At 41.3% G+C, this 27,618-nt stretch overlaps 1 protein-coding gene across 2 annotated transcripts in view; it reads left to right on the top strand.

Moving 5' to 3' along the window:
- The first annotated feature begins 986 nt into the window (after positions 1 to 986).
- Positions 987 to 27,618, top strand: part of LOC120728791 (coronin-2B-like) — a 45,490-nt gene continuing 18,858 nt past the window's right edge. The window contains exon 1 of one of the 2 annotated variants that reach the window (XM_040023955.1): positions 987 to 1,313. In XM_040023955.1, coding sequence (XP_039879889.1) covers positions 1,299 to 1,313 — 15 coding nt within the window. In that variant the 5' untranslated portion in view covers positions 987 to 1,298. Of the gene's footprint in view, positions 1,314 to 22,172; positions 23,341 to 27,618 lie in introns of those variants that run through there. The other variant, XM_040023956.1, reaches the window with a different exon arrangement.

Genomic DNA, 27,618 nt, shown 5'->3' on the forward strand with positions numbered 1-27,618 from the left:
ACAGCGATACTCACCAGGAGCCAAACACAAGAGTAAACAAGGGCCAAAGCATATTGTTTTGATTTGGTTGTCAAACAATAAGAAACATAATTCATTAAAATAGTACTAAGCATAACGTAAACTTAAACTGATTTTACAGAAACCACATGTTTATTTTTATGCTCTCAAATATACTGAACTGAGCTTCATTCATATGATAACCTGGCTGCTAAAAGATGACACTGATGGTGATGGACTCTTAAAATAAATGTGCATTATCGATATGCTTTTCTACTTTTTCTGATGAATCAAACTGTAAACTGCAGTTAGGGATGAACACACAGGGTGCTGTTGCAACCAAGAGCAGACAGATTATAAATCAGGGATGTTAAACTTATTTTGATCTTATGTGTGCTGGACCGGTTAAAAATGCAATAAAAAATTAAAATTAAATAAATGTATATTAAAATTAATATAAGACAAAGAAGAGCAATTTCAACAGTACGCCTCAGTTTTCCTACATGATAAAGGAATGCTGCAGTAAGGTGTAAAACCTGTGAAACTACAGTAAAAGATAAAAATGTATGTCCTCCACATTTTCCAAAGCCGTGCAGTGGGCCGGATTAGAGTTTCCGAGGGGCCGACTCTGTTCCCCGGGCCCTATGTTTGACACCCCTGCTATAATTAAGATTTGATTTGATTTTACAGTGGGTGAATAAAGAGCAGCAGGTTAATGTAAATGGTTAATGCTTCCTCTGCTCTTGTGTAATTGATCGTGAAACTGTCATGTTGTGTGTGAATCTGTTAAAATGTTATTTTAACATCGCTTGTTTGGCCTTCAGTCTACTCGGTGTTCATGATAATATTTATATATCTTTGCACTGATCGACCTGAATTTCCTCGCCCCTCCCAGCCTCCTCCCTCCTCTTCCTCCTCTCTCGTCGCGTCCTGTGCTCGCATCTCTCCCTGTGATCTCTCCTCATCCTCTTTTCTTTTTTTTTTTCATGGTGGCTGCAGTTTGAAGGGCAAAGAAAATGTTTTGACTGTGAGATTTTATTTATGTTATTGTTGTTGCTGTTGTCTTCTTCTTCTTCTTTTTTTTTTAAATTCCGGGGGACTCTCAAGGTTGAGGCGGGCGTCATGACTTTTAAGTGACCACTCTGCCACAGCAATCGGTGATGTAACACGACTGGTTCCTGCTTCCCGGCTAGTCCCCTCCACCACCAGCAAAGCCAGCACATCCAGCAGGAGCAGCTCCACCGCTCGAGCCTTCTTCCCTCGGGGGAAACACTACCACCTGCCGCCACATCTCGCCCCTTATGACCGTCTCAAAGGTGAGTTCCCTTCAGCTCCAACTTCTCGTTTTGTGTTGCTTACTTGCCATCACGCACTCGCTGCGTGTGCGGGTGGGACACTTTGGGGGGGGGTCTGAGCTGCAGCCGGAGTTGGAGCTGTGCCATGCGGCTCCACAGCCTGCTCCTAGGTTGGATTTCAGCGGACGACTTTGCGGCAGCCATGAGGTTTGTTTGCACGCGTTTCATCCACACACACACACCGCTCCAACCTCTTGCTTGGTATTTGACAATGTGACGCAGAAGTGTGCAGCGGTTTCTGTTACACCTGATCCCCCCCCCCCGCACACACAGTATAGCACGACTGCATAGCTCTCTGCTGTTTCTCTGTTTGCATGGGTGGAAACCGAAAACCTGCACTGTCAACTTCACCATGTTTAAACGGAGTGGGTACAGTAGTTGATCTAATTGATTATACGTTAAATGGACACTTTATTAGGTACACCTTGCTAGTCCTGGGTTGGATCTGCTTTTTGCCTTCTTCATGGCACAGGTGCTGGAAACATACTGACAGGATGGCACATTAGATGTGCTCTGTTAGACTGAGGTTTGGACTGTGGGGGTCATTACAGTGAAGTCACCTGTGTTCAAGAAACCAGTCTGAGATGATTTGAACTTTGTGACATGCTGTGTTAACTACAGCAACCAGTGGAGCATGTCATCATAAAAGGATGGACATGGTCATAATGCTTAGATAAGCAATTATCTGTGGCAAAGATGCTCAGTTGGATCTAAGGATGCCAAAGTGTGCTGAGAAAACATCCTTCACACCATTACATCACCAACATGAACCGTCAATACGAGGCAGGATGGATCCCTGCTTTCATGTTGTTTGCACCAAAACCTGACCCAGCCATTTCAGCGAGACTTGTCAGATCTGTTGTCCAATTCTGGCGAGCGTGTATGAACTGTAGCCTCAATGTGGTCTTCTGCTTCATGGTCTGACATGCTGTGCTTTCAGAGATGCTCTTCTGCGTACCTCGGCTGTAAAGCGTCACTGTTGCCTTTCTGTATGCTTGAGACAGTCTGATGATGGTGTATGAAAATCCCAGTATAGATCACCAGCCTGTCTGCCACATTCACAGTCACTCAAATCCCCTTTCTTCCTCATTCTGATGCTCAGGTTTAACTTCAGCAGGTCGTCTTGAGCACATCTACGTGTGATTGGCTGATTAGATATTGGGGTTAATGAAAGCAGTTTAATGAATAAAATTGAAAGGAATTGAAAATAGAATTGAATCCATAATTAGGTTTGTTTAAAAAGTATTTAGATTTTCACATCTAATGATCTCTAGTATTGGAAGTTTAGAAAATTTTAGCTGTGAAATCCACATTTGTCTTTTTTTCATTCCAGCTATCATTCCAGAGCACACACATGCTTAGCTGTCACGTATGACGGAGAAAAGCACACCGTCCTGAACATTATCTCTTTTTAATCAAGATAGCTGTCAAATCAAGGCAACAGCTAAAAATGAGCACTTTCACCAAACAAGTACTGAAAAAGATTGATATTAAAATAAAATGCTTCTTCTTTTTCTTTTATATGAAACATAATCCAGTATTTAGGTTGTTGGACAAAGCAGCCTTTTAAAAAAAAAAAAAAAAAAAAATCTTATTGTTTCTGGTTGTTTTAAAAATATTAGCTCAGCAGAAAACAGTTTATGCATATTTTTAAATAATTCTTTAAAATCGATAACTGAAGTTTTAGTTTACTTTTCATCTTAGAATTAAAGGAAAAAAGTAATTCCTACAGATGGCTAATGGCACCTGATGGTTAATTTTCAAACAACCTTGTGAACACGTGTGAACACATTTTAAATAATACTTTTGTTTTGGAAAAGCACTTTAAAGTTGGTTCATTATTCAGGACCTGCGAGTCGCACGTTTGTATTTTTTCTTGGGAGCAAACACAAAATCCAAACAGTGTTACACTGATAAAGCTGTAATCAAAATGCCGCAGGTCACATCAGCCAGTATATTGTGAATAGATTTGGTGTGCCCGTTCAGTGTAAACACCTCCCTGCTTCTAAGTGAAGCCTGTTATTTCTGCTCTGTGGGTGGCTGTACTCTTTCAGGCCACCAGTTCACCAGATTGTTTGGATCCATTGTGGGTTTTTTTTTTATTTTTTATTTTTTATTCACTTCTGTCTGGACGGGTGTAAATAAACTTAAGACAAAGAAAAATAACAGCTTGAGAGCTGTGTTTAATGAACCGAATCTAATGCTCACCACATGTGGAGCTGTGGGACAAATTTAGGACTTCAGTGTGGCAGTGCACATCAGTTTCACAGAAGGCCGGTCCAGAGTGTGCGCCGTGATTGGACCAAACGAATATTTGTATAATTTTCAGATGTTTTTTTATCAAATTCTTCCTTCTGTTTTATTTTTCCAGAAGTTGTGGTTAGTTGGTTCAGCGAAAGTCTCATTTCACTGCATTTATTGTTGCAGTTTGATATTGATATTCTCAATTTTCCTGTAGCATTAGATAAAAACAGAGGTTTGTATCCAAGGTGAATATTTGGGGGGGATGAGACTGCAGATTTTTGTAAACCTTATCCAGTCTGTTTGGGAGTCACTCTGAGTCACAGCGCAGTGTTTGGAGACAGGTTGCCTCCCACCAGGTGACCTGTTCAATTCCTGTTCAATATTGAGGGCGTTGGCTCTGTGGAACCAGTTGGTCATCGCAGCTAATCACAAACTGTTGCTGAAAGTGTGAAAAAATCGATTTAATCAGTGGGCAACCATTTTTTTCCCCTTCCTCTCTTCCCAAGTCAAAACGAGGGATTTTTACTCTATTTTTATTCTACTGTGACAGAGCCGTACAGTGTTTTGGTTTGGTGCGCATGCAATGTTTTTAATCTTTTTCTACACTTTTATCACTAACACCTTCAAAATTAGCTCAAAGAACAGTTTACATTTATTAATGAGCCTCATCAATAATAAACCCAACTTAGGCCAGCCCAACTTACTGCTTCCAGCTATTGGTAGGAGTCTTTCCTGTGAGATTCATGCAGCTTTACAGGGTTAGCTACATGAGTATCCATTTGACAGGTGAGCTGTTATAAAGTCACAACTGAATCATGCATTACACAGCGGCTTTCTTCAGGTTGAGTCACGAGTGACGCCATCAGGGTGGTTTGTTTTTTTGGTGATCATTTCTATTAAAGCCCCTTTTGCAGCTTTTCGGGACTTGACTTTGAAATCTGCTTCTTTTTAAAAAAAAAAAAAAAAAAAAAAAAAAGAAATTACGGATTAATAGGTTACAGGTATATTTGTGACCTCTCAAATCAATAAAACAACAAACAAAATGTATCAATGGGTATCCTAGCAACCTTGAAAACAGACTTAAAGGTTGCTGATATGGCTAGATAAAACATCGTCACCCATGGACATACTTTCCATTGTTCAACAGGTTAGGAAATCATAAATGAACTAATAAAAAAGTTTGGTCATCAACCCCGGCGGCAACGCTGGGTTGGTGATCATTAAATTTCTCAAGCTGAAACTGTCAACCCCACCTGTTAGCTCGAAAGTGGCAGCCCTGACTGTTAGGTGGAAACAATTAGCTCCCCCATGACTATGACATATTTTCACTCTGCACTGATTAAACTTAATAAGATCCAAGTTCAAGGCTCCTTTCGGGGCTGACCTCAGACACCAGTCTGGCCTTTCCGCCCATCTTTATGCTAAGCTAAGTAGCTCCTAAACACTTTCCAAGCATTTAACACTCAAAAAGAAGCTCCAAAAATGTCGAGCTGCTCTGTTTAAAGGTGTAAAATAATAGTGTTTAGTTTAAGAATTGACCTTTGGCTCCTTTTTTAAATATTTCCTAATGATATACTAACAGTTCGCTGCTCCCCCTCTTTGGGAATTTTATCAGAGCGCATGAGATAAACGGCGAGGTCAGTTACCGATCTTCAGCTTGGCGGAGGCTTGATGCAAATTTTTCTGCGCGCCCCTGACAAAGAAAAGTCTGTAGCTAATGAACAGCAAACATGTTTTGGGGTTGCGCAGAGTTTAAGACTAAAGCGTGTCAGTTTGAGGCACGACTTTTGGTGCCGTGCTGTGTGGAGAGGTGTCATACCAGCTCTCGAGTTGTCTAATTAGGCCTCATCCACCTAATGGCCAACCCGCTGCCAAAAAGAGCATTAGACTAATGAGTTTGCCGCACGTCTGCGCTTGTGTGAAACAAAAATCTCCCGACCACAAATGAACCCTCCCTGCTGTAGCCGGCTTTGAACTCTGTGAAAATTCTTGACAGTCTCATTTTTAACGAGGTGTTTGTGGGATTTGAAGGCACCACAGGCTCTTCTGTTTAAATCCACTGTAGAGAGAGTAAAAAATCTGCTGTGCACTTTCATGTTATGGCCATAAAATGCTAACCTGGCATGTCATCACACAGACTGTTAAACACATACCTGAGATTCCCTCGTTTTGTCCAGCCTGTGACGTGTGCTGTTTGCTATGTCGGTCCTCATTTCTTCAGAATCTCTGAGCAGAGCCTCTTTTGTTTTTTTGTTTTGTTTTTTTCCTGCTGTGGAAATACTTGGCTGTTTATCTTGTAGTATAACTTAATGTCACTCACATCCGGAGCAGTGATGAGGCGCTTGCTGCTGCTGCTGCTGCTGTTGTTAGGAGTCAGTCTTTCCTTCTGTAACACCTGCAATAAACTGAAGGTGTGCTTTTGAGCAAACATGCCCTTGAATCAACCCGATGACCTGAGCGCTAGAAAATCTGTGCAGGATATATGCGGCTGTTAAGCTGCTGTTGTGCAATAAAGTGAAGACAAACCTGTTGTTGCGGGCCATTTAGTCCCCTGCATGACTGCAGCCAGAGCTTGGTTTGCATTTCCAGCAGTAACCTGTAACCTGTGGGAGGCCTCAGGGTGAGGCAAAGCATGTATCTCCCAGCTGGCTTGGAAAGACCTCAGTATCAGTATGCCTCAGTATGCTTGTTTACATTATTGTTTTTTGCACAACTCTGTTGCTTGTGAAGCTTGCACACAAGAATTTCACTCACATGTGCTGTACCAATGTACCTGCACATGTGATGTGACAATAAAAGTGATTTGATTTGATTTGATTTGTATCACACTGGAAAAGCTGGAAGAGGTGTAGAGGGGGGCCTGGGCGCCCTAGCAACCCAGACCCAGGCAAGCAGCAGAAGCTGGATAGATGGATAAGCAAATCTAGCAGCCAGTATGAGCTGTTTTTAAAAAAATAAAAATAAAATAAAATAAAATTATACAAATGTTGTGTTGTAACAGAGCTGGAAGAACAAACAGATTAATTAATCAGAAATGTGTTGCGAGAATCATGTAATTAATTTTTAGTAGTGTTAAATTCACTGATCTCTGATTTTCATCGATGACCCATCTTGTTTTAAAAAAGCTTAAAATTGTACCAATTGAGGGTAAAATGTTTTGCTTATGTAACATGTTTATTTTTGATCTAAATTTGGGCATTTGGAGTCCACCGGGACTCAGCTTTTTGGAGCCAGCCTCCAGGGGCCCGTGGAGCAGCTGCAGTTCTTCAGTGGCTGGACGTTGCTCTTTGGGGATTCAGTGATTTTAAGCATTTAAAAGTAATAAATCTGCAAAAACAACTTCAACAATGGTCACTGTAGTCATTAAATGTTCAGGATTGTAGCTGTGCATGGTTTTGTCTTTGCAGCATTGTGTGTGTGTGTGTGTGTGTGTGCGCGCCAATCATGCATTTTTACTTTCTTTGAGGGTTACATCCCTGATTTATTACCTATTAGGTTAAGAGGAAAACCCTGAAACTGAAGCAGCTCATGTCACATGTCCTCTGTTGCCATTACAGACCCGACTTTGTGCCCTGAGGTGATGTTGGAGAACCCTGTGTCCTCAATAAATGCTGCCTCATACATGACTGTACCTCCAGAACAAAGCCCCCCGTGGCCTTAAGACTCTTACTCTCTGCCCCCGCCACACCTCCTGTGGTTCAGTTTTCACTAAAACTAATGAAGGCCTGCTTCACTGCCTGGCAGGGTCAGAGTGATTTCATGGTACTTGTGGCCTCTTTCAGTTAATCCTGCTGTTCTCACACTGTCAATAAAACATCTGGTATGCACTTATTCTGTCTTTGCCAGGATTTTCTAACAGGTGGAAACCTTTTGAGTGTTCTTTCTTTGGAGATTGTGTGGCCTCAAAAACTCAGAGTAACACAAATTTCTGGTGATTTATTTTTCTTAAGTGCACCTAAGCAATAGTTTTCTAAAGTCTTTCATTGGGCATTGGCTGCTTTTTCACTCATGTTCAGTCCAGTCCTTGTATCTCACCATTTTCAGAGGAAGTCTTTGTTAGCTTGTTTCAGTCGCTTAATTCTGATCTGTGACTCATTCAAACATAAAAAGTACATAACTCCACAGGTGAACCAGTGTTGTGTCTACACATACCAGACAACATGGCAAAAAACAATTTAAAATTGCATCTTTATGCACTTTATTACCAGCAGCCTGTCAGAGAATTCACTCCCATTTCTTTAGTTGAATCCATGAAAATAGATGTCACAGTCTGGCCGACCCAAAGTAGTATTTTTGCACTAAGGTGATTCCCGAAGAGGTATTAGCCAAAAACCTGTCACTCTGTAACAGTGTGCAGTGTGTCCTTAGAAAAAAATTGAGGAAACTGGACAAATGGAAGACAAAAAAGAAGGGGCAGGCCTAAGAATCCATCGATAGCAGATTAACAGTATCTGAAAGACATGTCTTTAAGAAATGGGGAAAAAAAATCCAGCAAAGACCGAACACAGGACCTGAGATAAGCACTTTAATCCTTATTTTAACGCTCTTCTCTCTTGGTGTCTTTTTTGAGAACTGTGAGCAGAAGCCAGATTTTTGAGTTGTTATGTTGATTCATCACCGGGGAGTTGTTGTCTGGTATTCGTGGATCATCATTTGATGCTTCAGCCTGGCGGTCAAACTGAATAAAATCTGCAGAGTATTGGGCTTTAGTAAACAATCTGCTGGTGGATATCGGGGAAGATTACTGTACTTGTCCTGACAATGGTTTAAAAATCCCGAAAATGCTCTTATATAAATCGAGAGTGTGCATGTGACCACAGAAGCTCTCTCTCTTTGTCCCAAAGACTACAAACTTCCCTTAAACAAGCTGTCGTCTGCTGTTTGTCACTGCAGGGCATTTACAGTGCCAGGCATAATGACTCCTCCAACAATGGCTTCGAAAGTCTTGTTTGTCTTTCCACCCTGACCTTCTTTTTCTTTTACTGTTACGTCACTGACACTCAGATCAGTCGTGGCAGGTTGCCGTGCACGTTTCTGACATGACAGCTGTTTGGGGATTATCCGGCACCACGTGGGTCAAACAGAGAGGGGATTATTTTAGAAAATATAGAGGGAGTCAGTAAATGTGTGCACAGTACAAGTAAAATACTGCAGGCCAAGCTTCAGATTGAACAGCTGGTTAGCACCTGAAGGGTTTATATGCGGTTTCTTTGGTAGTTGTTCTATTGAGGCGTCTGATGAAATCATGCGCACATTGCTTGAGAATTGTTTGCCATGTTGGCTGTGACACAGCCACCGGTTGGTGGGGAAAAAACATGAATCTCCTGACCAGTTGGCAGTGGTTCCTGAAGGTTACTGGCTCTTGCTGGATGAGGTTGCACCCAAAACTTCCTTGTGTTGCTTTGGTTGCTATCAGATTGCCACAGTTGTCTGTAGTAGGTTTTTTTTTTTTTTTTTTTTTTTTTTTCCCCCCCCTCAGCTGTAAAAGGCTGATAGGGTGTCGCTGTCACCCCGCTGGACAGGTGGCCAGCTGTCCAAGTTTGTGAATTCAATAACTCAGGAATGAGGCAACATAGGATTTTCAAGATCATCCCATTGAAGCATTTACTGAAACTCTCAAATGAGTTTGAATCCCAGTGAACTTGACTTCACGTTCAAGGTCAGAGGTCAATTTTCTGAAAATGTTATGATTGAGATAACTCAAAAAGGACGTCACCTAGTATTTTTAAATGTGTATATAGGTAGACATACTACGAGGGTGAGGGGTAGCACTAATGGCTGCTAGTATTAGTCTGCAAACACTTGCTAACTCCTAGCTGAGCCATAATGCAACTTGAAAAAGTACAATGCAGCTCTTTCAAAGTAAAAGCTGTGCTTCAGCTCTGCAGCCAACATGTTTCAGAAGGCGCTGCAGCTCCATTTCTAGTTTGTGTCGCACTTTTCACCCCTTCACTGCAGCTCAGGACTACTCGGACTACTCTCTATCTTCGATTCAACCCGCGACCGCAGCAGTGTGCTAGCAACCAGTTGGGCAATATTCATTTTTCCCTAGCAAGAGGTGGTTGCTTGAGGGTCACTGACAAGTCTTTGGACCTGCATAACTAGGGATGCAATGCCACTGGTACAGATTATTAAAATTAAGAGGTTGGATGCTGGCAGCTTGTGACACCGGATGTGATGTCAGTTTGATGTGAAGTTTGTCTTTCGTGAGGCACCAAGGGCCCCTTATTCACTTGATCTTACATTTTCACCATGATTGTCACATGTCAATTATGGCAGACAAGATAATGTCACATGGTTACTGGTCACGCCTCTGTATAATATCAGTAAGTTTTGATTAAAGGTCACGTTTGTTTAGTTTGGTGCTTTTTTTCTTTTTTTTTTCTTTTCATTTTTAAGAATTCCCATATAAAGATCAGAAGTTTCTGGTCGGACTTATAAAAACCCCGCTGCTTCAGGCAGCGTGCGCTCCGGTTGTTTTTGAAGTTGGCAGCTCTTAGTCATGAAGCAGATGGGTCAGCAGAGTCTTATTTATTATTCATGATAACGAGTGGTTGGCCTCTTCCACCTGTGTGTGTGTGTGTGTGTGTGTGTGTGTGTGTGTGTGTGTGTGTGTGTTTAGCCTATTGGTTCATGAGATTTAAAGTTGCACATCATGAAAATTACTGTTAGAACAGTTGCAGACTTGGTCTCTGATGCCATGTTTGCTTATTAAACCCGACAACTGCTTTCCACAGATAAGTTTACAGGGTGATTAGAATAAGTGGCTCTGTGTACTCAAAAATATATATTGTGTGTATGAATACATACTGTTATTTATACTTGCAGCGAGGCACGAGACTGACATTTTTGTGCGCAGACAAAAATATTTCAGCAACTGCTGGATGACTTTCTGTGTTAATGGATAAACAAACTGGCCGTGCATTTGTTGCCTGATTTACATGTGGTTTGGCAGTGAAAAGTCTGCTAACACATGGATTGCCATAAAACTTGCCACAGGCATTTAAATTCTGATCGCTTTTGTCTTTTCTTAAAGGTCTCATGTTACAGCCAGATCATTTATTCTAGCGTGCCTGCATAAACCATGTTTTAGCCTGGTTCTGTCTGCACTGAGCCAGCACTCTTTGCCAACTGGGGGCAGTACTTTTCTCTTTATGATGTCTCAGGGCAGGGTTTGGCATCTGTTCCTATCAAAAGAGCCAAGATTGATCAGTTTTTGCCAAAGAAATTTGTATTTAGGGGGAAATTTTTTATTTTATTTTATTTATTTTTTTTATCCTTATGATGAAGATGACACAGCCTGTAAGGTATGAACTGGCCTCTCCAATTTGGGTAAAAATAATTGTCTTTTTACATGTGAACACGCTGCAGTGCGTTTTATTTAAGATTCGCTAGGAGACAGACTCTTCTGTCTAGAAAGAACACGGCAGCCTAGGTTTATAAAACAGCATCTGAACAAACCACAAGATTTCTGGATTAATGTACTTTGGACAGATGAGACAAAAGTGGAGATGTTGCACAGTGGCATGTTTGGGGAAAACAACCAAAAACCCCCCCTCCACGTAATCATAAATGCCTCGTCCCAAACGTCAAGCACGGTGGTGGAGGGGTGATGATTTGGGGTTGTTTTCCAGCCACAGGACCTCAGTACCTTGCATTCCCTGAGTGGACCATGAACCTCTCTGTATACCGAAGTGTTATAGAGTCACGTGTGAAGCCAGTTCTTGCTGTTAAAGGTTAAATCATTGGGTGTACTTAATTTATCACCAAACTGCAGAGAGTCCTGTGAACATTTTTTTTCCACATGACTGTATAAACTCTAAGTTAATTGTGTGAAGTGGCCTACTTTAGTTTATGGCCTGCAGAGGTATATCCGATCTGTTGCCAGTTTACTTCATTAGCGCTAGTATGACTATGTTAGCCTGCTAATATAATGACTTAGTGAGCATGTTATAGTTGGGTTAAGCATTAGCTTTTAGCTGAATACTACTCTCAAAACCATGTATAAGTGCATTTCTTTAGCTAATGTTTGGTTTGAGGCTTCACAGACAATTTGAGTCTAGCATGTCATGTTGCATGCCACAGTGCATTAATGCAGTTAGCTAATGGGCGTGATGTGATTTGCTGTGGCCTCGTTTTGCTCGACAGCAGGATGTACACTGTGGCTGTACGCTGTCTGTGTATTGTTTATACAGAGAGGGTGAGCCTATATAATAGCAAGCCAATCCCCTGGAGTCTCAGAAAGTGAAGCTCACCTTGACTACAGTTACTATGGATAAAGTGGATGGATGGCCTCTAGCTGCTGCTAAGCTCCTCAACACTGTATTAATCTACATGATGAGGATCCTTGTAACTTCCTTGGTGTGCTCTAATCAGACCAGCTCATTGCCTTTGTTGAATAATGAATCATGCTTTAGCCATCTTGTCATTTAATATTCCTTATGTGTATAAAATAAATTATTAATTCTCATAAAAAGGTCCTCTTAGACTAATTTTAGAACATCCAACCTAATTTGGTGAACATTTTTTTCCCACTTTTCTCCCTTTGATGTAGAATATTTTTAACTCTGTCAGGAGTTTTCACTGCAAACAACACCAGCTGGCTGCAAAACAGCTTTACTTAGTTATAATTGATATAAGATAAAAAGACACTCCCTCAAGGGTACACACACACACACACACACACTGGTCTCTGTTCTGTGATGTGACACGATGTGTGCTTATAACCAGCCATATAATGTGATTAATATTTTAATAGTCCTGCAGTTTCTCAATGAAACGGCTCCTCGCACAGCTGAGATCTAGGTCACTTGGCGACGTTTTATGTACTTTATTTTATTTATTTTAAACAGACATGGAAACACTTAATGTGTCCCATCTGAAAATAAGAGGTAAAAGGCATCGATGTATTCATATAAATATAACCATTTACAGCAAATAGTGCTGTTTCTGTCCTGAAAAAAGCCAAAAACACTTCATCCCTGCAGTTTGTTTAAGAAACGGCTACCAGACCACAAATTAAGCCAGTATGATTCTGGATTGTAAACTCCTGTGTTGTTTTTTGTTCTATATTATTTTTATGTCTGTAAAAGGTTTGCAAAGACAAGTAACTTAAGTAGTAACTTAGTATCTGTGCTATTATGTAAAGCATGTGCATCATGTCTGCTGTGCAGCTAATGTGGCACACCCTTAAAGTAAAGCCACTACTCACTCCTCACTTCACTTTCATTATTAAGTAGACATGAGCAACAGGGACCATGTATATAGAAAAAATGACTTGTTCGCCATGACGTCACCCATTGGGGTGGGACAAAGCTGCCAACTATTAGAGGGCGGAGGCTTTACTCGCGAAAAGCAACCATATGTAACCAATGCCTCATTTTTCTGCACAAACTGACCAATCAGAGCAGACGGAGAAAGGGTCACAGTAAAATGTCTCAGGCACAGGACAGCTGCTTAGTGTAGGCACAGACTGGGCCAATACTAACACTCACTCTCGTTTTAGGAGAGTTATAATACCCAATAATTAAATGTGATGGAGCTAAATTATTATTAGTCACTAAAATACAACAGGTCGACTCTTTAGGTAACTATTGACAATGGGAGTGGTGACTGAACCAGGCTGGGGTTTGAGACACAGAGATGACTTGAACACTTAGTATCAGATTACACGGATGTTTTCAGGAGCCTTCCTAAGAAATTACAGATGCCTTTCTGGGAAATCAACAGATGGAAAGAAGTTCAACTGTAACTGCTCTGACTGCCTGTCTGTGACGTGATCGTCATGCGTTGCATGCAGTATGACCGTTTCCAGCTAAATCTCTTAATGAAAGTTAAGAAAAAAAAAATCGATTTTCTTTCCTGGTTGTCAAATCCAGAATCTCGCTTTATATACCGTTTCTACGATCCTCACAGTTGGCTTACGTGTGCGACAACCGAGAGAGGTGCCTGTAGATGAATCGGGATGAATAACGGATTTCAACATGCTTCGTGATCTATAAAATGAGTAACAGTACATGGTTTGAATGCTTTTCCAACACAACTTCATGGTCCATTGGTTTTTACAAACCCTGCTTCGTGCCAAAGTTGATGTAAGCAGGTAGTGTAGCTGTGATATCACTGAATGGGAATTGTTTCAAACAGATGTGTTAATGGAGATTTTGGAGTGAATCAGACGTGAAAGAATGAGGGGTGCTGCACAGGCATGCAAACAAATTATTCACGTTAGATTTCGGCCAACTGGAGGTGAGATCACTATCACACAATGTTCTTAAAGCAGCCACCTGATGGTATGGGATTAAAGGTGTTACTCAAACTACAGAGAGCAAGTTTCCAGCTGGTGATTAAATACCTGTGAATCACTTAATATACACAAGTCTTATGCAAGGGTATATCTGTCATTTCTTTAGATTCTGCGAAGGTAACAGGAAATCAGTGCAGTGATTTATTGAAACATACAATGAAATTCTTCAACACAGCCTGAACTCTCTTTGGCAGATTTCTTGTCATTTCTTTAAATAGTCTTCAGGAATAGTTCATCAGGTTTCTTGAAGGACATTCAAAACCGCACTATTTACCGCACTATTTGGGATCATTGCCGTGCTGAAAAATGAAACCGTCGCCTGTCAGCTGCTTTCTATACGATATTGCATGACAGTACTTTACAAATTTCTTCAGTAATCGTCACTCCATCAGACCTGTTGCAACTGATTTCACTGTAGTTCCTGTGTTAATTATCGTACCTCAGCCTTTTCTCCGTGTCTCCCATCCTTAAGAATGACGTCGTGACAGCCACACTTCCACTGAAACCATTTCTTTTTTTCTTTTTTCTTTTTTTGCCTGTCCCGTTTGGATCTTTAGCCATCAGAATTGTTGTCTGAAGGCCAAAAAAGATGCCAAGCGGATTTACTTTACCAAGTGGATCATCATGGCCTTGCCATATTGGTCCATTTGATTGACCTTTTTTATAATTATGTATTTATTTTATTTTATTTCCAGTTGTTACAGACGGGACTGACATGACTGGGGGATAGGACAGGGAGAAAGAAAGAAAGACAAAATATAACAAACAAACAAAAAAAGAAAATCCAGAGGACCCAAGGAGGACCACCAGGGGGGCAACCTTGCCAATACAATAAATCAGCTGATGGGCAACATGCACCTCTCAGGTCCTGTGTCAGTGTGTCAAACGTTTGCTTGATTTTTCTTACGGACATGGCTTTCAGATGCTGTTCGTCTCCAGAGGCCTGGTAATGAAATAATAATTTGATTCAGGTGTGTTGACCCAGGGCGATATCTAAAACCTGCAAGACACCAGCACTCGAGGTCTGGAGTTGCCTACCCCTGCTCTAGAAAGACAGATTTGCTTCTTGATTGAGCAGCTGGAAATAGACTCAAAAATTTGGACATGTCTGTGTTTCCCAGGTTTAGACTCGTGCTGACAATTCATACCCCCGTGATTTTCATCAGCATAGTTAGCCACACCTTAGTTTGTTGAGACAGGAACAGATTCTGATCTTAAACTTGATTACTCTACGTCTTGTGCGTTTTTAAAAACTGGATTGTTGACGACGGATTTAAAACCTGATGTCATACCTGACTATTCAGCAAACTTCAAAACTAAAAAAACTCTTAAAATAACAACATTTTTGCTATTTCCCCCCAAAAAAGGGGAATTACTGAAACTCTAAATAGTTTCTGTTGCACAAACATCTGAATGCTTGACTCGTTACATGTACTGACACTGAACCAGACAGCTAGAAAGGTATTTTCATTATCTTCTCATCGCCTGAATCATACCAGTGTGCCCCTGATTGTTGGGAATCAGATATATTTAACTTCACTTGCTGGTCGTACGCTTGCCTCGTTATGATTTCACTCTTTCAGCGTTTTCACTGCACGGACCATGTGGCTACTTTACTCAATCAGTATTTTATTTTTATCCAGGCAGGTGTGGCTTCTCATTTGCAAAGTGAAGCAGAAAAACCAGAGCACAAGGTGACATGCAAATCTACGAGGATCAGGGGAAAATAAAGAAAGGAAGACTTGGCTTTTCTCTGATGCGGTGCTGTGCTGCTGAGTCCTCACCAATACATTGGTGACATCCAAAATGACCAGCCTCTCATTTATTTGTTTTCAGGTGGACCCGTGTAAATGAATCTGTCTGCAATGGAGGCTTCTGTGTACACTGGGCTTCAATAGCTCCAATTCAATTGAATTACTGACTGCACCTGTATTTGAGCTGGAATGCAGTGTTTGCTCAGTTGGCATACAATGTATGTATTTAAAAAAAGCAACCTAAACTTACTCTAGGAGTGAAGACACTGAGGCGAAACACAGGACTGGCACTGAAACCAGATGTTTTACAGCCAAAACACAGTCAGACGGCTAATCAGCAATGACAAAGTAAAGAAGGGAAGGTCACTGTGTGTCTGCGGTGTCAAAGGGTCTGGCCTATTTTCTCACAGCAGCTAGTTATTAACCTGCCACTGTGTGAGTTGAGATTAGAGGGAAAGCTTCTGGTTTAAGCTCTTTGGAAGGAGCCACAAGCTTTTAGGACTCTTGCCCTGTGCTTATTGATAATTGCCACACACACACAGAGTCAAAATGACAAGCTTTAATCATAGCCAAGAGCTTAATGAAAGGAAATACAGAAGGTAACAACAAATGGATCCAGGGCTTCCAGTATGTGTTGTAAATCACAGTTGTCTGTAGTGATAAGGAGGTGACAGGGTACACGGTGATACTGGCAAATCTCTCGAGCTCTGTCTGTCTGGTTGATATCCTTGACACACCTTTTGGCAAAGTGAAACTGGCTTGAAAAGTTTTAGACATATCTTCCAGTCGCCCAGTAATTAGTAGACTTGTTATTAAATTTTTTCACTATTTGTGTAATAATTCTGTTCTTCCGCTGTAGGTTTTAGTTTTTAAGAGGTCAATGTGAAGAATCACTGCTAATGTTAGGGTTAGTTTTCCTGCTTTCTCTCTGTGATCACACAGCAGCCCCTGATGAGCCAGCAGCTTCTCATGCTTTCACCAGTTTGTGTTCTGAGTCTTATCTCAGAGACACTGTGACCGTTGGACTTTGTTGTGTATTTGGGGGACATGTGTTTGCAGCGTTTTAGAGCTTTATCAGTAGTGTCGCGGCATGTGTGTGTCCAACAAGTGCATACTTCTCTTCTCTCTTCTATGTTATAGATGAAGTTAAGTACAAGGTATCTTCTGCTATGAAGATAAATGGTTTAGGTGCAAAACGTTTGATTGGCTTGTGAAATATATTGCCATGACTTAAAATTTGTCTGAAATGGTTCAAAAATTACCTCCACCTTTAACCTACATTAATCTGATGCTTACACATGCCAGTCATTACATTAGGAACGTAATGACTCTCCAGTCAGCTCAATCTCTAGGTAATAACTTTTGATCACAAGGTGATTGCACGAGTCACCTGGTGGAAGGCAACTTCAAACAAACTCGGTCCAACTTGACTAATTCAGTCTTGCTTCATTCAGTTCATGCTTAAAGATTGTTAAAGATTTGCAAATAATAATTGACATCTAATTTATAAATGCGGACAGACTGTTGCAATCAGTGCGAGTTGGTGTGCGCTGATGGGTTACTTTGCAAAATCAAAAGGTTATTGCACATGGTCATAATAATTTTGATCATTTCAGTCTCTCACCACTGTTTTCCATGGCTTGACTGTAGCATAATGCTAGCCAAGTGTTGCACTTATGGCAGCTCATTCATTGTGTGCAAAGCAGGGTTTGTATACATTTATCATTCTGTTTTCCCCCATTTCAAGGAATGGTATCTTTAAACTTGGAAACTCTAGCAAAATGTGTTTAATTGGCTAGCTAGTTGCTTACTAGCATTAGCAACATGAATCCAATGGCTAATTAGCATCATGCTAATTAGTCAAAAAATTCTACTTGTTGTCCAGTCTTAGGACTACCGTGGGACCTATTGCACCTCTGGGCACATATAAGCTTATTAGTCTCGCTGAGTCTATGTCATGCTGATCGTTACCTGAAGCATTTTTTTTTTTACTATCAGTCATGTGTAACTGTCAGCTAGCTGTGTGGAAATGGAGTTGTGACAATGCAGGTGCTTAGAATAACAAAACTACCTTACACACCTACACTTTTCCATCTGTCAGTTAAAGTAATGAGGTAATCTTGTTTCTGTTGCAATCTGTCCTGTCACGTACAATCATGCACAAGCTGCTACACAATGCTGACAACACGAGATTCTTGATTTTTCTGTTGTAGATTTAGTTTTGGTTTAAAAATCATAACACACACAACAAAATGCTTTTAATATTTTCACTTGTTCTTTTTTTTTTTTTTTGCTTGAGGCAGACTGGATTCACTTTATTCATTAAAATAATAAATATAGGAAAAAGTATTTGCCTTTAGTAACATTTAAATTGCGCTACCGTATGATAGCAATCGAAACCGCACGGTATCACATTTTGTGTGGGGATATTGTATTGATAACAGAAACGCCTATATCAGTATTTTTAAATGAATTCAAATACTGTGACTGACTGCAATCACTCTGGAGAGATTGTCGAAGGTTTGCAAATAATTGTGTCTAATTCATAAATGCAGACTAATGGTCAACATGTTGCTGTCATGTTCCCGCTGGTTGTATTCTACTTATATTACTTTAGAACAGGAGGGTTATGAGATGTAAGAATGTCTGTTTAAATATAAATTTCTATAGAAACGTGTGATTTGCATCAAGTTATCAGAGTTGATTGCTGTACTATCAAAAACTGAATGTATGTAAATCCCTAGCTTGACCTCATTCAATAGCAGACTGATAGCAGACTACTTACAGTGGGGCAAAAAAGTATTTAGTCAGCCACCGATTGTGCAAGTTCCCCCACTTAAAATGATGACAGAGGTCAGTAATTTGCACCAGAGGTACACTTCAACTGTGAGAGACAGAATGTGAAAAAAAAATCCATGAATCCACATGGTAGGATTTGTAAAGAATTTATTCGTAAATCAGGGTGGAAAATAAGTATTTGGTCACCTCAAACAAGGAAAATCTCTGGCTCTCACAGACCTGTAACGTCTTCTGTAAGAAGCTTTCCTGTCCCCCACTCGTTACCTGTATGAATGGCACCTGTTTGAACTCATCTGTATAAAAGACACCTGTCCACAGCCTCAAACAGTCAGACTCCAAACTCCGCCATGGCCAAGACCAAAGAGCTTCCGAAGGACACCAGGAAAAGTATTGTAGACCTGCACCAGACTGGGAAGAGTGAATCTACAATAGGCAAGCAGCTTGGTGTGGAAAAAATCAACTGTGGGAGCAATCATCAGAAAATGGAAGACATACAAGACCACTGATAATCTCCCTCGATCTGGGGCTCCACGCAAGATCTCATCCCGTGGGGTCAAAATGATCATGAGAACGGTGAGCAAAGATCCCAGAACCACACCGGGGGACCTGGTGAATGACCTGCAGAGAGCTGGGACCAAAGTAACAAAGGTCACCATCAGTAACACACTAAAACGGCAGGGAATCAAATCCCGCAGTGCCAGACGTGTTCCGCTGCTGAAGCCAGTGCATGTCCAGGCCCGTCTGAAGTTTGCCAGAGAGCACATGGATGATACAGCAGAGGATTGGGAGAATGTCATGTGGTCAGATGAAACCAAAGTAGAACTTTTTGGTATAAACTCAACTCGTCGTGTTTGGAGGAAGAAGAATACTGAGTTGCATCCCAAGAACACCATACCTACTGTGAAGCATGGGGGTGGAAACATCATGCTATGGGGCTGTTTTTCTGCCAAGGGGACAGGACGACTGATCCGTGTTAAGGACAGAATGAATGGGGCCATGTATCGTGAGATTTTGAGCCAAAACCTCCTTCCATCAGTGAGAACTTTGAAGATGAGACGAGGCTGGGTCTTCCAACATGACAATGATCCAAAACACACCGCCCGGGCAACAAAGGAGTGGCTCCGTAAGAAGCATTTGAAAGTCCTGGAGTGGCCTAGCCAGTCTCCAGACCTCAACCCCATAGAAAATCTGTGGCGGGAGTTGAAAGTCCGTGTTGCTCGGCGACAGCCCCAAAACATCACTGCTCTCGAGAAGATCTGCATGGAGGAATGGGCCAAAATACCAGCTACTGTGTGTGCAAACCTGGTATAGACCTATAGTAAACGTTTGACCTCTGTTATTGCCAACAAAGGTTATGTTACAAAGTATTGAGTTGTATTTTTGTTATTGACCAAATACTTATTTTCCACCCTGATTTACGAATAAATTCTTTACAAATCCTACCATGTGGATTCATGGATTTTTTTTTTTTCACATTCTGTCTCTCACAGTTGAAGTGTACCTCTGGTGCAAATTACTGACCTCTGTCATCATTTTAGGTGGAGGAACTTGCACAATCGGTGGCTGACTAAATACTTTTTTGCCCCACTGTATAGCAACATTTGTGGCAGGATTTAGTGGCATGCTAGTATGCTTGGCACTCTAATTTTTCAGTACTGGATAGATCAGATATTCACAAAGTTTATCTCTGAGGACCTAATTTGCATTTTGAAAAAAAGGTGATAAATCGCAATATGCAGTACTCAGCATATCGCAAAATGTGTGTCATAAGGGAAGTATTGTGATGCTTGGGCTATGTGGGGATTCCCACCTCTGCTACATAATAGTATTGTTACTGTCATTCAGTCATTTATGCAGGTAGGACAGCAGTGGATGGAGAAAACTGTACATAGGACAGACATTTATGTAAACAGATGCTGATAATAAAGAAGAGAGAAGATTAATGGAGAAGATTAAAAACCATCTGCTATCTTCAATCAGAAAGGCAAGATTGAAGCATTAAATATGTGTACACATGGCCAAATCCTACCTTACTGCAGGTAAAGTAAACAGTCGTATTCTGAACACTTCCTCCCATTACAGCTAACGTGCAGGAGCTCAGGTTTCTGTGGTAACAATGACTGACCAGCCCCTCTGTGAAGGCCAGCTGCCAGTGGACAACTCTTTTTTTTCTCGCCCCCTTTCTCTCACCCCATCCTCATATCGACCTGTTATCCTAGCGTGTGCTGCTAATGTGCCATTACATAATGGTTCACTTTGACTTGACGGTCCAGCTGAAGCCATGTGAACGGTTGAAAGGACTTTTGTAGCAGCTTGGCATTCTGCCCAAAATGCAGCCGATCTGATATCTGATGCAGGCTGAAGATCACAGAGAACAGAAGGTTTGAGAGGGGCTGTCACAGATTATTACGCTAACAGGAAATATTAGTTTGGTGCTTTTGTAGCGGAGAACATCTGGCTTAATCGGTGTGAATATATGAGTCGGCTAATGGTGAGGAGCCGAGCTGGTGCCGTGTTTGTTCCTGAAGATGGACCCACATTTTAAATCTTCACTTAAAATAGTTTACATCACTTTTTAGTATCAAGTTTTACATTTTTCTCTTTGTCATATCAGAAATCGTAGAGGAAGAGACAAAGAGACGATACGAAGCATACGTTTTATGCACAGTACCTTGCTTAAGTTTTAACCCACCCTTTATTTTTTTGTTTTGTTAGGAAAATAGGAAATGGGTGCACTGATTTGATGAAACGTGTGAAAACATACAGAGTGGGGACAAGCCTAACCAACCTGAAAGTCACTTTTATTCTTGAACACAGCTGGAACTTTTGTAGGTAAGCTTTCTCAGAAGTATTTAAATAGTCTTCAGGAATAGTTCTCCGGGCTTCTTGAAGGACACTTAAAGCTCATCTTTGGAAGCTGGCTGCCTTTTGTTCTGTTCTCTGTCAAGATGATCCCATACAGTAGATGGATGAACTGAAGGTACAGAAGCATCTCTTAGGTCCTGTGTCAGATCTTTGCCAGATTATGTCCTATTCCTTAAAGACATGACTTTCAGATACTGTTGGTTTTGTTTTAGGTTTGCCACTTCTCCTGTTTTCCTCCACTTGCTCTGTTTGCACAGTTGTTTTTAAGGATGTACTGCACACCATGCCCAAATATTCCAGGCTTTCAGCTAATATGTCTTTGGGAATCACCACTAAAAATGTGACTTGGATCAATCGACCAGCTGATTAAAAGCTAATTAGTATATTATGATCAAATTCCACATATTTACTTCTTCCATCTTCTGAAATGTGAAGCTTTCCAGCTCCTGTTTGCCGTATACAGGACAATAAAATCATTTTTAAAAATATTTTTTCACGAAGATGTCAACAATATTTGCCAGTAAAATGTAAGGGCAGAAACTACTCCTACCCTAAATTCGGATTTTCCAGTCGGTGCTTCAGTTTTCTCAGCAACTGTTCCACTGATCTGCTTCCAACTAACTCGGAGTAGTACTCGTGATCCGAATAGGTGGAGCTTCCAGTTTATCATAGTTTGGTATGCATTTATCATGCTTTTTTCCCCCCCCCCCATTTCAAGGAATGGTATCTTTAAACTTGGAAACTCTAGCAAAATGTGTTTAATTGGCTAGCTAGTTGCTTACTAGCATTGCCACTGATCTGCTTCCAACTAACTCGTGTAGTATTCGTGTACTACACTGTAGTAGTACTCGTGATCCGAATAGGTGGAGCATCCAGTTTGTCTTAGTTTGGATTAGCGGTTCTCATATTTTGGCTAAAGGTTGTTCAGTCTAGAGCACCGACTACCTGCCTGTGAGGCTTTTAGTGAACATCTGTAAATTGCAGCAAGACTGAAAACAATCACAAGTAAACCTGAACCTGGAGAAAACATTGCAGGGAAATTTGGTCACAGTTTAAAAATAACTGCTGTCAGCGAGTATGGCTCAGTTCCTCATGCTTGAGCAAACCACTTCCTAAAAATATTATCTGTTCTTTTTAGGCTCCCTTTGCAAAGACATTTGGTGAAAGTATTCCTACAGTCATGCTTATTTTAAACCCCTCAGCCGTATGGACGTTTTCACCACCTGCTTTCATTGTATTTCCTTTACGGAGTTTTTAGTCAAGTTGGACCTGCCAAGCGCGTTTTTTCTGAAGAACTTTGAATCACTTGTGTCTGAACCGAGCCTCGTCTCAGAGATACTCCGGTCAGAGTTTCTAGGAATCCACATATACATGTTGTTTCACTACCTTTACATGTAAACAAAACAAATCTGGCGAGTAGATCGTTTCTTTTTTTATATTGAGCAACAGGGTTAAAGATGAGCGTTTGCAGTTACGAGAGTGAGAAATCCTGATTGAGCAAACGCTGCGGAGGAGTGACTGGAGGGAGTGGCACTCGAGGAAGGAGAGGGAGTGAGATTACCTGCTGTCTCTCACTCCCCCTCGCTCTCTCTCTCTCTGTGCAGTCACCTCCCTCTCGGGGAGTGTACACACTCCTGCGCTCGCTTCTTGCTTGTTCACACACGCTCTGGGCTTCATGGTGCACACACACATACTGTCTGTCGCCGCTGACTTGACTGCTTGTGTTGATTGTGCACATCAAAGAAGAAGAGCTTGAGTGCAGGAGGGACTGTAAGATCTTTTTGGACTGGGTTTCGTGGTGTGTTTATGTTCACACGCGTGTGGGGAAAGTAATCACAACAGCAGCAGCACTGGTCCATGAAGCTAGGATAAAGAAAAAGAAGTGATTGTAGTTTTGTTTTTTTTTTGTTTTGTTTGTTTTTCTTTTTCTGATTTGGCTTGTCACTGAAGACAGAGATCAACTGTTTCCCTCTTCCCTGCTGCTGGTGCTGCTTCTTCCACCAGTGACAACTTACTTGACAGGGTGAGTACTGCTGAACTCCCACCTCACCTCCTTCGTTCTCCCCCTGACTCAAGTGAGCCTTTTTCTTCCGTGTTGTCCCTCCATGTGGGTGTTGCTCCCTCTGATCGGTCTCTGCAGTTTGACATTCGCTTATTGATCTCCATTTTATTCTTTAGACCTCCATGCGTGTGTGTGTGTGTGCATGCTCGCTATTTCCCCCCGAAGCTTTAAACTCAGGACTGTTGAGTGCACATCCATAAGACAGGCTTAAACAAGATGAAACAAAAACCGTTCTGCAGACTGACTCTGAATCTGAATTTCCTCAGCAGCTCACATTTAATGTGACTGCACTTGTGCTCTTTTAGTAAATTATCCTACAGCCCCGAGATCGGACATGTAAGCTCTCATTTGCTACCGTAAGTGTGGAGATATTTTCAGTTTTTTGCTGAGGATTAAAAAAAAAAGTCAGAAGCTGTCCCAGAGTTGTTGTAAAAATGACATCATCATCAGCAGCTAACATCCCAGTAAAGTTATTTCAGCTCACAGATTCAAAACACTCCCATTCACTGAAATATGCGTCTTCTGGTTTGGACTTCAGTCTTTTTGAGGTCTTTTCATTAAGCCGGCAGTCCTGATTTATTCACACGAGTGTCCCGAGTGGGGAAACTGTAAGACTCGGCTGGGATACGATCAAACATTTCGGGGAGTTCTTAGGAAACTTTGCTTGTTGATTTGTGGTGAAACCCTGACCGTCTGATTGTGTCATCATCTCATGTCTTGTTTCAGCTTATAGTGAGTCTTCTTAGGAAATAAGTGCGCCGTGATTTGTATCTTATTGTCTTGCAAATTACGTTACATATGGATGTCCTTCAGGAGCTAATGGATGTTCACCGCGTGAGCTGTGTGCACTCTCTCCAGCCGGGAACTAATGGAAAACTCTTAAGGGCAGACTTGTGTTAATGCAGTACCTGCTCACTATGATGTCTGGATACGTGGCTGGGTGGAGTTTGTTTTGCTTCATCTTTGCACTGTCACTTTAGAGAGTTACAGTTTTGGTCTTATTTTCTATCAGTGATAGCATCTCACGTCTTCTTTCCACGTTTTAAACAAACCCTGAACTCTGAAGGTAGGATAAAAAGAAAAAAAGTCCTGAAAGTGTAAACATGGATTTCAAACTGATTACTTCGGGAGAAGTTGTATCAGGACTACGGGAGCCTGGGATCGACCCACCAACCTTCCAAAGTATCCCTGGGTGAGTTACTGACCCTAAAGACTTCCTTCATCAGTATGGATTAGTGATAGAGAAGTGCTGTGTATGCAGATTGGAGTGCAAAGTGCTTTGAGTGGTCGACAGGACTGAAAAAGCACCATTTATTTACGGAGGCTTTCTTCTTTGACACGCACACAAACGCAAAATACACGCACTTGCAATTTTACCGGCAGTCCAGGATCAGTGGGAGGTGTTTGGTTGCATTTAAGTTTTTATAACCTAAAGAACAGATAACCAGATCTGTCTGATAATCAAGTTTGTCTCTTGACCTTCATTTTAGCACAGCGGCTGTTTTCTCAAAGTGCAGGGTTATCGTAACTGCAAAAAGATTACCAGAAAACTGCAGAACAACACACAAGCTCTCCATGTTCGATTCAATCTTACACCAAATCACATAAACGCTCACTTCAAGGTGCTTTTTATTGTAAGGTAAAGACACAATAAAATGGAGAAAACACCAACAATCAAATGACCCCCTATGAGCAAGCATTTGGCAACACCGGGAAGGAAGAAGTCCTTTTTAACAGGAAGAAACCTCCAGAAGAACAAGGCTGGGGGTGGGGGTAAGAGAGGGGAAGAGGGGGGGGATACTTTCACAAAAATGGGTGAGGTGTAAAAAAAAAAAAAATGGGAAAAGTGGATCTCATTGCCACATCAGCTCCATTTCTGTCAATATTTTGAATTCAAATAATGGAAACCCTACAACGAAACTCCTATTAATCTGGTTTTTTTTTTTTTTGCCCTGTTTTTTGAGCTCTCAGTCGGACCATCCACGCCCTGTTCATCCGAATACCGTATACGTTAATCATTAGTTCACTCTTGTCTCTACGTGAGTTCATACACCTGTAAAACTGCTCGCCAGGAGAAAAGGACTCTGAACGTACCTGGCGTCCAAAGTATCCATAAATCGTGCTGGGAGGTCAGACACAGTTTTGATGAAAGAGAAACTGAGATGGTTTGGAGATAGTGGTGCGCCATTGTTAAGTGCGCGTGTGTGTGTGCGTGTGTGTGTGTGTGTGTGTGTGTGTGTGTTTGTGAGGATATCTCCAGGTAAACACAGCGAGGCAGGCGGACATATCCTGGCCCATCTTTTCATACTTGCTCACATGTGCGCTCCATTGCATTGAAGCGGCTCCAGGATTATCACTGTGGCTGTTATCCTATTACAGGAGAGAGGTTGTAAGCTGTCATCTGTGTATGATATCACCTAGTCTAAACAAAGGGAGGTGTTTGTCGCTCAGTCGTGCGCACACAGTGATTCAGTGTGTGTGCGCGCGTGTCTGTGTGTGCCATGTGCTCACACCTGTACATACCTCGTCTTGAATTTCACTCTGAGCGTTTACAAAACACGACATCTGCAGTTTGAGAAGCCAGCGCTCGTGCCCGCTTGTTTTTCTTCTTTTTCTTAAGATTCACCGTGTTTCGATGAGAATTACTGCTGACAGCAGAGGGGAGGAATTGATTTCATACTCATAGGAATTTTGGAGGCTAGAGGCTGGGCACCAATAAGTGAACTTTGAACTGTGAAACCCCTCCCTCAGTGCCAAGCTAGTCAAAGAAAGGAGTGGCTGCTAGTCTACGTGGTTATGACTTACAAGGTGCTTAAAAGGCAGTCTCTAGGAGAGGATGTATACACAACTACAGACCTACAAAGAACTCAGGCAGAACAAACCAGATGTACAATATATCTTTTTTTTAAAGAGTCATATCTGTGTTTTCAGTTTAGTTTCATGACTGTTTTTACAGCCCCCTTAATGCGGTTACCGCTGTGACTCCCTGCTCACAGACTAAAATAAATTTCCCTCTGACAAAAAAGACTGCATCTCCTCTCTTTTTTTTTTATTTTTTTCTTTTATTTTTCTTTTTTTTATTTTGCCAGACATAAAGCCTGTCACAGAAGTCCTGATGAATAAAATCATTTTCCCGCTGTCAGTTAGCATGCCTGGTTGCCTTTTGATCAGTAAGAAGCCACAGTAAAAATAGCCAGAATAGTGTTTCCATCATCAGTTCTGTGAAGAGCAAAAGACAGGCCGCCCACCACCCGGCAGCCTGCTGCGTACCTGCTCCAAGACGCAGCTGAAAGAAAGCTGCCACCGGCCTGATTACAACCCGCTTTAGACGCGACAAGATGTCCTAGCTGTCGGCCCTGGAAGCTTCTCCCTCTGGTCTTGTAAGCCTCAGCAATACATGAACGCTGATTACAGCAGTCCAGATGTGGTCCGGGTTGTAATTGTGTGTAGCTCGCTCGCCAACTGATGCATTCAGTCTTTTGCTAAAAATGTGCATCAGAAACCTCAGTTAGAAGGGCGAATGATGCCAAACCATCCACTAGAAAGAAGAAATGGTTTGATGAAAGACAGACTTCAACATTTGAAGAGGTTTGGAGACCCTTTGTGAACAATCTGGTTAATTGATTATTGCAAACCGTGCAAAAATCTTTTGCACTGGAAAATGCAAACTCCAATATTTTTTTGTAAAGTTTTTTTGGATACGTCTTGTTGCCATAATCTTATTTTAAAATAAGGATATATACTTTTTTTTTTTTTTAAACTATTTTAAACTCTGTAACAGTTCTATGACTGAATTCCCCTCACACCTTTATGGCTGTCTGGCATATTTACAGTTAGGTTTATTTAACTTCCAGCAAGGAAGTTAACAGGTTTTTTGTTACGGAGCAGATAGAGCAGAATAGATGTCATAAAAACCTGATAATCACCATGAATTTGTTTTCAAAACTAAGCTTCCACCTTCAGACATCAACAAATCTGTAAGATAAGCTTTAGCGGCGCCATCTGTCATGTTTTCAGTGTTTCAACTTAATTTAATATTTAAACTACTTTAAGCAGTCCATACTTTTAGTCCAGATAGAGTTTGCTTAGCTTTAGCGTAACATTGAAGTTTAACATGGAACTATAACTATACAAATGTTGTTTTTTAAAGTTATTACAGTGTGTGGGGAACAACTTTCAACTAGCAGTTTTAGAAGTTACTTAACTCACACTGTAGCACAGTGTACACGACCTACAGCA

Source organism: Simochromis diagramma, unplaced genomic scaffold (assembly GCF_900408965.1).
Source record: "Simochromis diagramma unplaced genomic scaffold, fSimDia1.1 OVJJ01000302.1, whole genome shotgun sequence".
Classification (NCBI taxonomy): domain Eukaryota; kingdom Metazoa; phylum Chordata; class Actinopteri; order Cichliformes; family Cichlidae; genus Simochromis; species Simochromis diagramma.